Source organism: Quercus suber, unplaced genomic scaffold (assembly GCF_002906115.3).
Source record: "Quercus suber isolate HL8 unplaced genomic scaffold, Cork oak 2.0 scaffold_568, whole genome shotgun sequence".
Taxonomy (NCBI): Eukaryota; Viridiplantae; Streptophyta; class Magnoliopsida; order Fagales; family Fagaceae; genus Quercus; species Quercus suber.
Window position 1 is genome coordinate 127,297 of NW_027070013.1, and position 16,493 is coordinate 143,789.

The 16,493-nt window shown below is 32.4% G+C and overlaps 1 protein-coding gene and 1 pseudogene across 1 annotated transcript; both read right to left on the reverse strand.

Annotated features, from left to right (window-relative positions):
• Nucleotides 1–1,330: 1,330 nt before the first annotated feature.
• On the reverse strand, nt 1,331–7,538 carry LOC112008882 (probable CoA ligase CCL13). The gene is made up of 3 exons (XM_024041246.2): nt 7,338–7,538; nt 2,511–3,137; nt 1,331–2,299 (listed from the first exon to the last, which is right to left on the reverse strand). Exons 1-3 carry the CDS (start codon nt 7,533–7,535, stop codon nt 1,481–1,483), a joined length of 1,644 nt encoding a protein of 547 aa, XP_023897014.2. The 5' UTR covers nt 7,536–7,538; the 3' UTR covers nt 1,331–1,480.
• Nucleotides 7,539–10,224: 2,686 nt separating this feature from the next.
• LOC112036639 (5S ribosomal RNA) lies at nt 10,225–10,343 on the reverse strand (annotated as a pseudogene).
• Nucleotides 10,344–16,493: the final 6,150 nt, after the last annotated feature.

Below are 16,493 nucleotides of genomic sequence, written 5' to 3' on the forward strand. Positions count from 1 at the left end.
ATAAAATTTTGGGAGCCAGACTGTCAATTTTCAATTTATTAGTACGTAACTATGAATCCATTTATAAAAGGGTAATTAAATTTTATGCCGATGGTCAACTTATTTTAACCCTATTTCTTTTTTGGGCTTGGGACAGACTATAAGTAAAATATAGAACACTAATTACGAATCCAGGCAAATATTGGGCCATTCCAGATCCATTCCAGATCGTCATGAATTTTTCTTACCCAAAGAGGAGGAGGAGGGGACACCTATGATTTGTCCCTACCCCACTTTGTTGCCATGTTCATATGGTGGTGGGCGTTGGGTTTTGGACTTTGGTGAATGAGGTGGGTTATATAGGAGATGAGTTTGGCTTGAAGAAGGAGAATATTGCACGTGACATGGGGTCAAGATGGCAATGATGCTCTAAAGAGTGATGGCTGTTGATATAGGTATGAGTGGAGTGGGTTTGTCAAGATGGTGAACATTTAAGGGATTTTTTTTTTTTTTTTTTTTTTTGAGAAATGAATTCCAAATTTGAAAAAAAAAAAAATCAGAGTTCTTTTATAAATTTTATCTATTTACTTTTTCAAATATACTCTTTAACATATTTTCTTATTTTTTTTACCCCATTTATTATATGGTTCTTCACTATTTCTTTATTCTTTCTTAACAGTCATATTTTTCAAAAAGTAATGTTTTAGTATAAAGAAGGCCATTGCCTCTCTAATTTTCATTACCCAATTTTCTCTTTCATTCACATTATTGTCTCTATGGCTAGTAATTACATATGCAATATGTTTCTTATTGACTCTGTCTCCAATGATGATTTTAAGATATATGCACTTCTTGTATGGAAAAAGAAAGATGGGTAAGTTAAGACAACATCACAATCATGTTATGGTAATGTTCAGGGCCACACATCATCCAGTGTGATTTTTTGCAAAGCAATCAATGACTTTTTCTTAACTATTTTGCTGAATAACTGGTGTATCCTTCTAGCGTATTTCAGAGGAGGTTTCCAATAAATCATCATTTTCTTTGTTCTTCATATTTCCTTTTACTTTATTCTCCTGATGATTCCTCTCCATAACCTATCTCAATATAAAATCTAAAACTTTAAAATGAAAATTCAAGCCATTGGAAAATTCATTAGTTGTAGGACAGAGAAGGTTAAGTTGGAGGACCTCACCATTTGTTCTTGGTTGCAAGTATTTGGATGGCCAATTATAGGGACAAATTGTAGTGGTATGTAACAATGGACCATGATCCAAGACAAATGCACATGGTGTAAGTTCAAATTTCATGCTTTATTTCTGTGCATTGTTCCTTGACAAGGACAGTATTACATTTCAAATCGATCTACCTCAATAAAATCACCCCTCAATCATTATTAGTAAATTATGCATAAATTGATAATTCATACAGCAACCAAGTTACTTTATTTTCATCTAACAAGCACACATGCAACAAACATTGTACAATGGAACAATGGAGCTCATTTTAGAGAGCCATTCTGCATACCCATGGTCTTGGCCTTCTCTCTAAGAACAAATTTTTGTATCTTGCCAGTTGAATTGACTGGCAAATCCCCAAAAACAACACTATGGGGAACCATATACTTTGGCAATCTCTCCCCACAAAACTCAATAATCTCTTCTGGCACACAATTATCACACCCCTCCTTCAACTTCACAAATGCACAAGGCTTATTTGTTCCCACCACAGCAGCTTCAAACACCTTTGGATGACTTAGCAACACTACCTCTACTTCAAGTGAGCTTACAATCTCACCACCCCCACAAATGATCATATCCTTTGCACGGTCTTTCATTTCTATAAAACCATCTTGATGTCTAATTGCAAGGTCCCCTGTACGGTACCATCCACCCCTAAAAGCTTCTTGAGTTACTTTTGGTTTTTTAAAGTACCCCAACATCATAGTATTGCCTTTAAACATTACCTCACCAATGGTTTTCCCATCATGAGCTATGCTTTTCATAGTACTCGGATCTTTTACATCGACCCCATCCATTATAAGGTTGTGAAGCCCTTCAAGACGTTTTGTTTTGGCTTGTTCATCCAAGGTTGAACTATATTGCAACTCGGGTGTACATGGGGTAACAATGGCTGGGCCAAGAGCCTCTGTCATACCATAGCCATGGCTCACATTGAAGCCTAATTCAATAACCTTGGTCACAACTTGGGGTGGTGGTAATGGACCAGCAACAATAATTTCCACTTTGAATGGCAACGGCCTCGCAAGAGACTTTGCTAGTATGTTTAAAATGATGGGTGCACCACACAAGTGAGTTACCTGTCAGAATAATGGTTAAGTGATTAAATTCAACTTTTGTTAACAATTTAAATTTTTGGGACAATAGGTAATTTGTCATTGTATCCGAGTTAAATTTTTCTATATCCTAACCTTGTCTCTGTTCTACCTTTCATTTAAAAAGTTGGAAATTTCATGTGTTAGTCAATAGTCCCATTTATTAAGGAGGAAATGTTTGAGTAATTTATCATACCTTGTGAACAAGAATTGCATCAAATATAAGTTTTTCCGTTAGAGTACTTCTGAGGCATATATTGCTGCCACCAAGAGCAGCCACTGCCCAAGGGAAACACCACCCATTGCAGCGGAACATGTCAACAGTCCATAAAAACACAAGCTTTTCTCTCACATTGATGCGAAAAATTGTTGCTATTGAATTGAGATAGGCAGCTCTGTGGCTATATATTGCTCCTTTAGGAATCCCAGTTGAGCCAGAGGTGTAATTCACTGAAATAGGATCACATTCATTTTTGGGTCTAATTATCTCAAAATCTGCTTGTCCCATTGCAAGAAGGTCATTGTAGTCCAGGCTACCTGGTGGGGTTGCTTCAACAATTGAGAATGATTTTTTATCACACTCAGCTATTAAAACAAGTGGGGGTGGTTTGCCTTCTCTCTCGGAAATTATGTTTAATGCTCCAAGAACAACTTCAAGGAACTCATGGTATGCAAAAATAATTTTGGCCTCCAATTGTTCCAATAACAAGGCTAACATGGTTGAGTCTAACTTGGTGTTAAGTGCAGAAATAACTGCCCCAGCCATTGGAACGCCAAAATGTAGCTCATAGAGTGCTGGAACATTAGGTGCAAAAGCCGCAACCTGCTTACAGAACAAAAACAAAGATGTCTATTAGAGATATTAGAGCCCATTGGATCTAAATCTATCCTTTGAGGACAAGCAACCTTGTCCAACTGAAACTATAATAGGTATTAGTCAATCTATCTTCGAGGGCGACTCTGAAATAGCCATAAACTTCCTCAAGCAGGGAGATGCTCTACATCTGCTTATGGTCACTTGATAAGAGACAGTCTTGTTCATGTAAACTCTTTACAAAGTTATTTTTTCTCTTATATTTATCGGCAAGTCAATACTGTAGGGCATGCTTTAGTTAGGAGAGCAACTTTTTCTTTCCCTCTTTTAATTTGGATGGAGGATGCTCCTTTTGATTGCTATTCCTTTGTAATGGTTGATTTACCAGTAGATTAATAATACCTCAATGGTCTTCTCCCCCCCCCCAAAAAAAAATGTATAGTAAAATCACTTTGAATTTGCTCTCTTCTCACAGTACCCAACCATGGTTGTGCATTCATATTCACATATGAGTAGACTTGGCAAATTGGCTGGTTCTGACCGGGCTAATTGGGTTCATGTCAGAAATGGGTCATTTGTGAGTAGGCTGAGTTGATCAAGTTAATTGGGTTATGGGTTGACCTCTATTTTTTTATTTATTTTATTTTTTAATTTTTTATACAAGATAGAATTTTTACTAGCTCTAACCTAACCTATAAGTATACATGTATGTGAAACTCCCTCATGAAGACTTGAATTTCGGCTCTTACCCTTCACATCCCACACACACTTATACTTGTGGAGTGACTATCGCATCAAGAGTGTGTGGTAATAATACCAAAATTTTTAAGTTTACACAATCCATAATTTACTAATGATATCATCACCATAAACGCATGGAAAAAAAAAAGTTGTAGACCATAAATTTTTAGGTACAACATATCATTACTATAAATTTTAAATGTCGTGGACCAATAATAAAACTTAAAATTCATCACTATAATCCAGTAATTGGAACAAAAGAAAGCCGAAATTTGTATCTTATCTTTAAATAAATAAAAAAATAAGCATTTTATTTTATTTTTATTAAAAATTCAGTTCTTTAAAAAACGGGTTCGATACAGGTTGACCCGTTTTTCAATGGGTCGAGTTATTCTCTTTGAATGGGGTTGAATTAACGGGTTCGGGTCCATTTTGTTAGGTGTAAAACGAGTACATGCCATGCTTCTAGAAATTATATAATGACAAGCAAAAGTTTCGAATGATTTGATTATTCAACGCAATACTAGGAACCTCTTAGTGGGGGAGAAGCTTAAATATATTGAGTAAAGGTAATTATGTCATTGTGGTGACATTGATCTTGATGAAGTCATGCCGACTTAGGTAAGATTCTTCTCATTTTGAGGGGTGAGAATTTAGGTGAAAGCAGGACACAAGTCACTCTAATATATTAATCAATGATTGATTTTGTGTTAGAGCAATTTATTCTTAAAATATTGATGATCATATCAACTTATTCATAAAGTTTTTAACGGTTTAGTATATATTACTTTTATCTTATTTTCCATTAAAATTAGCTATCAAATAATACAAATCGAGCATCTTTCAACTTTTCAATCCTGTATATTGACATAATCATAGTTCAATTATAAAATTGATACTTAACACATAATTCAAGGACCAAAATCATAATTTATACAATGCTTTTGAATTTCATAAAGGTCATACATTTATGATGGGAAAGAAAAGGAAACTAATCAATCACTATAAGATGACACATGTTTATATAATGTGTACGCATGTGTGTGACTGTGTATTAATATATGAAACATGCATGCTATGTTTTTTGTTTGACATTTTTTTTTGGGATAAATATCCATCTTGACATTTCCTATGCTGTTTACCAACTAAGTCAATTCATGGAAACTCCACGTTTCACTCATGTCATTATCGTTTTTAGCATTCTTTGCTACATCAAAGGCACCCCTTACCATGGTCTCCACTTAGAGACCTTATTGATCGCTACTCCAACATAGGTTTTAGCATCTTGACCCGTGATTCTCTCATTTCATGGTGAAAGCAAAACAAACTAGTCTCCACTCAGAGACCATATTGATTGGGCCTATTGTACTTGTACTAATCTATGTTTATACTTCTTTACATGTATCTTGAAAACTAGCTTGAAAGGGAGAGTGTCCAAGAGTTTATATATACATGGTTAAATTTACACTAAATCCATGTGGAATACTATGATCATAACATACTATCACTATCATGCTCTTCGCTGACATCCATAACGGCTCACTTTATTAACATGACCGATGATAGTCCTTAATTTCTTCTCTTGATGACTCCATTCACCTTTTAGTTATTTTAATCTAGCTTCTAGAGATCTGATCATAAAGCCGCAACTCATTTAACCCTATACTCAATGAGCTACGTTCGATTACTCGACTGGTGTTTAGCTTTGATACCAAATGATACAAACTCACGAGTAAACTTATATACACATGATTAAACTTTCACTTAATCTATGTAATACACTAGAATCCAAACATTGTATACATATAGTTTAGCATAGGAATTATAAAATGATTTCTGAATGATTTTTTATTATTCAATGTTTATCAAAAAGATTTTATATTATTCAATGAGATCCTAGGAATCTTAAATCTATTTGAATAAGGGAAATTGTCTCCTTGCGGTGACAAGGATCCTATCCTACGTTAGTAAGATGCCTCTCTTATTGAAGGGTACTAATTTGCGTGAAACGCATGACCACAAGGCCACTCCAATTAGTAAACGAGTCCAAGAGGGAATCAAAGGACTTCCACTACTATAAAAGTCAATTAATATATATATATATATATATTTGGGGTCAAATTACTATTTTACTTTATGAACGTTGAGTTGGAGAAATTTTGTTTTTCAATTATTGATTGTATCAACATTTTTTTTTTTTTTTTGAGAAAAATTGTATCAACTTAGTCCATGGTGTTTTGAAACCATTTAATATATATATAACTTTTGATACCACGTCCCATCAAAGTTATCTACCAAAGTAATACAAAATAATGCTTCTTTCGAACTTTATAATCTCCAATAGTAAGTATCAACTACCGCACTTCTTGGGAGAGTTGGTACCTCCCCTAGCACAAAATGTTTGAGGGGTCTTAACTCTTATGGGTAGGGGTTCAAATTATAGACAGCTAGGTATTTCTAACCATAAAAAAAGAAGAAGTAAGCATCGAAGTTAACTATAGATTAAATTACTCAATTTGTTAAAGATTTCATAGGGTATCCAATGATAATAAGGACAATAGTAACGTTGACAATAAAATTTTCTCCTATTGACTTATAAGTACAAGGAATAGAATTTTTAAAATATTAATATAATACGAAAGTATTGAAAGGTGTAACATTAATAAAAAGTTACATTTGATCTTGTCATTCTATATATAATTATATATGCACATGCACATATACATAATAATATGAGTTCCAGTTAATTTAATTGTTAAAGTATCTTATCATTTAAGAAGAGATTTATAATTTGAGCTCTATACCTACACTAAAAATCAATTGACGTATTAGCTTAATGTTAAAAAAACAATTATCTTGAAGCGGACATCATATATTAAATTCTATCATACTTATAAAAGAAAAAAAAAAAATGAAACACATAATAGTTTCTAAGAAAAATAAGAAGTACAATAGTAACAATGACAAGATAATGATCTACTCCCATTGTTTTTTAAGTATACTAGGGTGGAAATTTTAAAATATTAATTTAATATGAAGGTTTTGAATGGTGTAACGTTAATAAAATGTTACATTAAATATAACTTGATCCTTTATATATATATATATATATATATGAGAAATGCTAATGAGTGCTTTTAGGGTATTGGTTAATAATCCATTTAAAGAAATTTTTTATTGGAAATGAAAAAAAAAATAATTAATATTTTGACAGTTTTTTTTTATTTTCCATAAAAGTAGTATCAAAATTTTTTTAAAATAGATTATTAATCTGTGCTCTATAGGCACTCATTAGCATTTTCCTATATATATATATATAGCAACAACAATTATTAAATCTTAGTCCCAAAATTTTGAAGATAGACTATAGTCATCAATAGATTAATTAAAGTTGATTACGTAATTCAATATCCATTTTCATGAGACATAAAAGAGTGAAGCAATTGAGGACCAAAGTGTCAAACTTACAATATCACCACGAGAAATCCCCAGTTGGACCAAAGCCGAAGCAAGCTTGATGCATCGTTCATGTGTTTCTCCCCAAGTAGTTTTCTCAGTACCATAAACCATGGAAACCTCATCACCATACACAATGGCTGCTCTATCCAAGAAACCTATAGGTGTCAAAGGTACAAAGTTTGCAGAGCATTGAATCACACCCTCCATTGATTTATGCCTAACGATGAGGGTCTCCTACAAAATGCAAGATAGTAATATAGGTGATATTACTCTATATATAGAAAGTGAGCTCTGACTCAGCCATACGCGTACGGATAAAAAAATGCAAAAGACAAATTATAGTGTTCAATGGGAGGAGGTTAAGATAAGGACGGCAGTATATTTAGTGCTTAATGCGTTTATTCATCAGCAATCATAGACACTTCTTTTGTCATCATTTGTGACATTTATGAATAGTTTTTGATTCTCGATAAATCTTTACTAACTTTACCTGCCTTTTACTGAGATTGAATACAATTTTGTTAGAGCACATGAATGTGAACTTGGCCATGTATACACGTGCTGATATTTTTCAGGACTTGCATGCAATATTATTGGCTAACTTTATTGGCTTTAATCTCAAAAACATTAAAGGCTTTACGGTAGCATTTTATTTGTTAATAATTATATCATGTATTGGATTGGATATATGTTTGAGGGAGCTAAAAATATTATGTAAACATAATAGATGAAAATTTTTTCATGAAAAACTTGAACTGCTCAAGATGTTAATAGAATGTTATATATATATATATATATTAGAATGTTAACATTTATTGAGAAAAATGCTTTAAAAATCAAACTTGTTATGTTACAATAATTAATCTGAATTAAAATTAACATATTATCTCGTTGTTTTTCTATATATGCTCGTTATTAGCAAATTATGAGAATATACAAGTCTTCTGTAAGGGAAATATCTAGAGAAACCACCATGAATATCCACGTCAATGCCAGTCTGATATATGTTATTGAGCGGCCATTTTGAACATGAAGCTAACTGATGAATATTTGAAGCCAATATCTATGTTTTTGGTAAGAAACTATCCACAGCCTGTACTTTGGAATTAAATTCTCATGAACTAGAAGACTGCTTGTCTTGTACATGACAAGCTACATTTTATTAAACTATGAAAATACAGCAGAACTAGATGATTATTAAGAAAAGACATGTGGAGCTCGATTAAAAGATTTGTCTTGTACATGTCAAGCTCGATTCATTAAACTTTGAAAATAGAGAAGACAAGATTATTAACAAAAGACAGGTAGATTTTGTTTGCTTAATCATCATCTGCGTCAGTTGCAATTGGAGTAGTAGATTATCTTTGGTTTGTAGCAGAGTTCCATTTGTGTTAAGCAAACTACTTGTCGTGTTATCATTATATAAAAAAAAAAAACTACGGTTGTAGATGTTAACAAAAGGTTTGTTTGCTACCACGTAGTCAGAATCAAAGCTTTTTTTTTTTTTTTTTTTTTAATAATTTTTTTGTTGTTGAGAAGTTCCATTTTTTTTTTCTCAGGGAAAAAAAAAAATCTGAGTATAGTTAAATGGTGAGCTGTTGTGTAGTTTACAATGGATTTTCTGTCCTTAGTGAAGTTATTGCTTACAACATGTCAACATGTGGAGAAGGGAATCTTCGAATTCTGACTTTAATCATGTGGGAGATTTTGTTTGATGTTGAATACTAGTATAATAGAGGTTGACAAATTTTATTATTGACTTTAATTTCACTTGAAGTTTTCTTGAAGAGATTCGATTGTATCTCTCGTATATTGTGATTTTGTTCATTAAGTGAGATGCCTCACGTCAAAATTGGTATTTGAGCCAAGTTATGGGTGATTCACACGTTGAGTTACCCTACAAACTAAGCTTGATGAGATGAAAGAGGTTTTATTTCTACTTAATACTTGTCTTGATTAACTTACGTACGAATTGTGTTGCAGCAAGATCTCCTCTATGCTTGGTGTTCTCTCTATTGTTATGTTGACCTAAAATACGTTTTAATATATTTTGAAACTCTAGTTCACAGATTTCTAAGTTACTTGGTCAATGTGCTGTAACTTGTGAAAACGGAAATCATGAAGCTCGATCAGTCGATTGGAGTAGAGGTTTAATGAACCTCGATTGATTGAGGTGCGATCGAGGTAGCAGTCAAGGCAACAAAACCCTCACTTTTCTGAACAGTTTCTTGTGTTTTCATTGTAAATTTTCAATTACTTCTAGACACTAGAATTTACAGCTTAAATACATGAAAAAGAGTTTGACTAAAGATTTGCCAACACTTAACATAATTGACCCTAACATACCCATCCTATTTAATTAGTAGATGGTTTTTTCATGAAACATAAATTACTTCTTAAATCATGCCCAAATAAATGAGGCTTCAAACTACTGCACACCTTTGGCGCGATGGTAACTCTATAATTATAAGTGTTTGTGGGGAGTGGGGGGTAAGAGACCAGGTTCAAGTCTTTAGGAGGGAGTTTTACACACATATATACTTAGATTATGGTAGAGTAAAATTTTTACCTTGTATCCAAAAGAAAAAAAAAAAAAGTTTCAAACAACCTATAAATTTTAAACCCTTCTTTCCATATTATATAAAATATAAAAATAAGTTCTATACCTTAGAGCTTTGGATATGTTTTATTTAAATATTAAGCTTTAAAAATATTTAATTTAAATCTCAATATTTTGAAAAAAATTTGTTTAAAATTTTTAGTATTATATAATTTTATTTAAACTTTAGAGTATTGGGTAAGTTTTATTTTAATGGAGTTAAAGAAAACGTAATAGAATAGTCAAATGAAACATTTTGAAAGTTTTTTTTTTTTTTGGTTGAGAAAGTAAAAGAGAGGGGTGCAACATGAGGACTTCCCAAGAGGTCACTTGTCCTTGTACTACTCTCACCTAAACACACATAATTGTGGAGTTCTGATGGGATTCGGTACATTAGTCTTAATATGATCGCACCTAAATGAAAATGTTAATATACCAAAACTCTCATAAAAGTTTTAAAGGTAATTTATCTAAAAATATATTTTGTTAGAAAGAGAATTAGTTATGTGGGGGGGGGGGGGGTGAGAATCCAAAACAGCTGATAGGATAGGTAAGGGCATTTCTAAGGAGGTGAACTTCACGGAATATTGGCGGCATGCCCTTGGAAAGTACTCATCTAACTTGTGAAGAGGTTGAACTACTATAGTTGACAAGGACACCGAGGATTCCTACCTAACCTCGGAAAGTCAAAAGTCAGGAGTGAAGGGAGCATGACATAACCCGAGGGAGAAAAATGGTGACTTGGCTCTGAACGAGGAAGAGAAGAAAAAGGAAGGAAAAGCAGCCATCCTCTTCGCATTGAATGCACTTCAACCACTTAACTGGCCATTAATGAGGAAATGATCATAAATAGTGCTCATGTAACTCACACCTGAATGTAAAGAATAGTGCTCATGTAACTCAAACCTGAATGTAAAGCCTTCTAGCAAGGCTTTGATGAGACGAGTATCAAGGAAATCTAATTCTAACCCTACAAATGTAAAGTCTAGATGCATTTTTGGCTGACTATATCAAGCCAAGAAGCACCTGGACCAGGGAGGATTCTTTGGAGAGAGAGAGAGAGAGAGAGAGAGAGAGAGAGAGAGAGAGAGAGAGAGAGAGAGAGATCACTTGTAGCATTTTCCTCGGACTCAAATCCAAGGATGAACACTTACCCATTCAGGCTTTTTCCAATTGAATATATTCACTTTACACTAGAAACTGATCTAACTATCAACTCTTGTCACATAATGGGTACTTATAAATTTACTTTGCATTCCACCTCTAAAAATTAATTGTGTGAGCTAACAGTGATATGATTAACACCTACTTAATGTTTCTGTTCTACTTTTTGCCCGCCACAAGTTACAAACTAAAATTTATGGGTATTATAAATCTAATGGTGAGTGGTCGTATATTGATTGACGAGACATATTATTTGATAGCACTTTGTGAAGAAGTCCCATGTAATTACTTCTTTGTGATTGATGATTTAGAGGAAATTTAAATTTTGAACATTTTCGTTAAAAACAATAAGAAGTATTAGACTATTAGTTGAGATATAAACCTCTTTACCCGTGAGATGGTTTTTAAAGTGTCAGTTTTATTCATTAGTTTAAAAGGTTCGTTAACCGCATCCTGTCTTTTACTATTAAATTTGGTTGGTTTAGCAATCTCACTACTCACTAGTGACATATCTACATAGAAGACACACTTTGAATCAGCTCCGCAAATCACATGTCATAGGCCTATTGGCAATAATTAGCAATACTGAAAATTAAGCCTATTTGGTTGGCTCCTAATCTAGACTAGTTTTGTGTGAATTCAAAAAAATCAATTAATAATTTTAGTCAATGTAAAAAAAAATAAGTATTGTCAAATTTATCTAGTCATCATATCATTCACATAGAAAAACATAAATATTTATGTGAAAAATTTATTAATTTTCTTAAAAGAAAAAATTACAAAACAAACTCCAAATAAATTCAATATTAAAATATCTCTTTTTAAGTTTATGTCTAATTTAAGATCTACTCCAAATACAATAATATATTCACTCTACAAATTAATACAAAAACTTACTTGATATCTTTACTCGTCTTGATTCTCTTGAATGCAACACTCTTCGTTGTCGTAGCACCCAAAAACCTTTTCTTTATATATGTCTCAAAACTCAAAACTAAAGAAAATTTTCCTATTTTCGTTGCAATGGCAGACGCTATTATTCTCTCATCAACGGCTCTCACATTGCCTGTTTTCTCTTTTTTCTGACGATCTCACGCAGCTAGTCACGCTTTCCACACTCTTCTTTGCGCTTTCCACACTCTCTCCTGTTATTTTCACGTGAATCTCCTAAACCACACCAAACTGCCATTTTATAATAAACTTGAAGGTATTGCTTTTAGTGGAGCACATGATATGACACAATTTCAAATTAAATAGGAAGCCCCCCCCCAAAAAAAAAGGTTGACCTCAATATATATACACTGTTTTTGAGGAATTGGTTCACTTTAATATTATAAGGATTAATTTCTTTATGGATTACTAGCAACATCGTTTCAATATATATAGTTTGGGGTGTAAGACTATAAACTTAAGTCTAGGTCTTTTAGATTTGAATATCAATTAAATATAATTATTTTTTTAGAAGAAAAAAAAGAAAAATTTAAAACTAATCAACTTAAGTTTAATTTGATGTATCAATACTAACAAAACTAAAGTTGATTTTATATAGAGAACCAAATATTATGGGTTCAAGCATAAAATTTAATAAAATGAAATGAAGATTTATGATTCTTTTAGAAAGAGGGTTTATTTTAACTAGGATAAGGTGATGCATCATTGAAAATTATGATTTTGGAGTTACGAAATAAAAAGAGATTATTTGGTGTCTAACCATGTGAGAAATTAAGTGGCTAATATTAACAATTCATTGTCTAGGATATTGGATAAAAAAATTAAAGCTTCAAACATTTTTTCCCCAAATAGTTTATGCTATCAATTGGGTTAGGTTTTTAACTCTTTTTTGGTTTAATGTTTTGGACATCTTTTTGGAGATGAAGAAATAGTACACAATTTTGAAAATTGCTTTTTATTTTTTATTTTTATACAAGATAAAATTTTTACTATAGCCTAATTTAAGTGTATATGTGAATGAATCTTCCTCTTGTAAATTTAAACCCCAACTCTTCTCCCCCATACCTCACAAGTATTTATATTTGTGAAGTGACATCACATCAAAGGTGCGCAGTGGTTGAAAATTGCATACGATACTATAATTTTTATTACATAAAATTAACAAATTAATGTCNTGCCACAAAATCATCTGCAAACTTTGCATGATGAGCTAAAATATGGACAGGCTTATTGCCTTCTCTTTTAATGTGTGAAAAATCAAAAGAACGAAAAGATTGGAGGTGAAGAAGATTGCCATCGATGACATTAGCAACAGCAGAAGGGGCTAGAGAGAGTCAGGTTAGAGCATTGCAGACTTGAAATATTGATAAACGATATATTTTTTTTCTTGCTGGAAATTTTAAATCAAATTGCTAAACAGGCCAGAAAAAAACAAGATCTAAATAGTGTCTAGAAGTGGAATCTTAGTTATCAATGAAATTTATAATTGGGCAAGCTGCTCTGCCCATGAGAGACTCTCTAGTGTTGGGAAATGCTTTATTGGTGTATAAACTATTTCTGATTTTGAAGATCTTAATAAAGTTAATAATTGGATACGTAGTTACGTACGCAAGTTCTGGGGAATTTTCCTCATTTTTTATTGTAGCTATTGGTTAGGAGTTTGCGTTTCATCACATCATAAAAAGGCAGAGGGTCTACAATTAATGGAGCTTTTGACAAGAAACGCACTCTTACTGTATGTTGAAAATATACCAAACACTCAATTAGTAAGTGGGTTAACCTAATCTGTTTCTCAAAAAAAAAAAAAAAAATTCTTAACCTAATCTTTATGGTATCAATGGCATTCCTCTCTGACCATCAGTGGCAGTTCAATCAATCACACAAAAAAACAAAAAAAAAAAAAACAAACAAACAAACTATCATTTATTTATTAAGTAGTTGAAGCACGCCAATCACATTTATTATGAGGAGACTCCGCAAAGTTGTATCTGAACTGGAAATTGGGTATAAACCTAAGGAGGAGTCGGGGAAGGTAGCAAATATCTTCCAAGGCCATCACCTCCACATTAAATGCTTTCCATCTAACCCTCTGGCTGCATTTAATGTGGAGGTGATACCTAAACAGTAACTAAGCAGCTTTATGGCCACTGAGCAAAAGTTCCGGTAGGTGCTGGATGGGACAGAAAGGAGCTCCCAAGATAAGAACTATACGTGTACGATGGAAATGGAGGATAGAACGGAGTATATAACATAGAAACGGATGATATTACAAAGGGAGAAAGAAAAAAAGAAAGCAAAGAAGGACGGAGATTCCATGCAGAAGAGAGGCTTACTGAAACCTAGCCGAGGAGAGTTTTTCTCATACAATCAGCCTAAAATATCCCTTGTTACTCAACGAATATAACCTTTCCTGTCAAACGGTACCAGTTCTTGTACCCATGCTCTAAAAATTTATTGTTTGGGCTTGTTGGGCTGAAAACCCATTCATACTCCGGGTCCAATCCAAATTGAGTCCCTACATATATATATTTATATATTTAGCAATGATTTGTTAATACAATCCCTCTTAACCAATAGACCATCCCTATATCATATATCATATAATAAAAGTTGGGCTTAAAAATTGTGGTTGTGTCAAGTGGTTTCACCAAATTATAGTAATTTTTAGATAAAACAACATTTTATTTGTTCTTATCAATTTCTTTGGATAAAAGAATAATAAGTGCTTTTTTATTTTATTTTGTTTAGACAAGATAGAAATTTTACTCTAGTATAATCTAAGTGTATATGTGTGGGAAACTCTCTCTTAGAGATTTTGAACCCCGACCTTTACCTCGACACTTATACATGTGGAGTGACCATCGCACCAAGAGTATGCGGTGGTAAGAATAATAAGTGTCTTAACAAAACATGCAACCTACAATAAGTGTTTTCTAAAGTTTCAAAAAGAGATTAAATTTAGTTGGTTGGTGCCATACAAATACAACCTACAATTATGTCTATCTAAAATATTATCAACAAAGCCTTTGGATAGAATTACCTATAAAAAAAGGATAGAAGTTAAATAAAAAAAGAGATATTAAAATAATACCTATAAGCAAATAAGATAGAATTAAAAAAGAAAAGAAAAAGAAAAAAGATAGAATTGAATACTATTGTGATCAACCTACCCTTTTTTTTTCACTACTTTTTTTTTTGGGGGATAAATAAGCATCATATGTCATCTTTTTCTTAATAATAAAGCAACAAACTCCTTATTTTTATTCACATCAACTTCTTCACAACTTAAAATTATCTCTCTATATAAACACAATTTTTTGGTGTATTCTTCTTTCAACTACCTACCTTACAAATGTTTGCTATATTCTTCCCTTCTTGTCTCTTCCTTACCTACAACATTGCAAGTATTTTTTTTCCCATCAAATTGAATAGATTTTGTGTATTTGTTGCATTTTTATTATTTACTATATGATTTTTATCAACAAGTTTTATAGTTAGGTTGAATTCTATCTTTGTGTTTACGGATTATGCGGAAAATATAAACCTTTGTCTCTCTTAATATCAGAGTCATCACACCTTTTGTTTTTGTTGTTGTTGTTGTAGACATCTCATTTTTTTTAATGATAGCTTATAAAGTTTCAATATGAGGTATCCAAAGGAATTCTACAATAATGTAATGGTGTGGAATGTTTTCCCTTTTAGAAGATTATATAGCAAGAAATATATTTGTATAATTTATTTTCTCATCATATGATTATTTATTGTTGACATCAATATTTTATTGTGGATTTATTTTGTTGTGGTTTTTGTTTGGTGCTTTGTTCCATGTAGTCTATCTTATTTAAAAGCAAAATTTGTTGCCAACATAGAATTGGATATAAGACAAAAAGAATGATCTAATAATGTTCTTACATGTGGGCTAGGCTAAATTAGATCTATCGGTCCAAATTTCTATGTAAGTATATCTTTACTTAACTCCGTATTTTTTTTTTTTTTAAGTTTAGAAATTTGGATTGTTTTTCATTGTTAGGACATATGTGTTTTACATGTTAGGAACATATGTCACTATTTTATGTAATTGACTAATCTTTTAACAAAACATACTTTACTTGTAATTGGGTAGATCTAGAATATGTTTAATACTTCAAGAAACTTTGTTTCAAGTTCAAGTGTTAAAACCATGCAAGGCTGTCCAAGATTCAAGTGAAGAAAGTGCTGTTCATTAAAGCTCGATAGCTAGTTCGACAGCTAGCAATCTATAGAGTCTTGAAGAGCTGTTTCAACCCGTGGCTTGACAGCAGCTTGACAGATAGGGTATTTGTCGAGGTTTATGAAACTCAGAATTTTTGGTCTGTTTTTCATCAAATCCGTGATTGTATGTTTGGGCTTTCTTTTCTCACAACCCTAGACATATAAAAAGATTATTTTAAGGGTTGTCAAAGGAGACACAA

Coding starts and splice junctions, on each gene's coding strand:
- LOC112008882 (XM_024041246.2), bottom strand. CDS start 7,535: ATGGAGGGTGTGATTCAATGCTCTGCAAACTTTGTACCTTTGACACCT. Junction 3,138..7,337: donor GGATTTCTCGTGGTGATATT/GTAAGTTTGACA, acceptor TTCTGTAAGCAG/GTTGCGGCTTTTGCACCTAA. Junction 2,300..2,510: donor ATGCAATTCTTGTTCACAAG/GTATGATAAATT, acceptor TTATTCTGACAG/GTAACTCACTTGTGTGGTGC.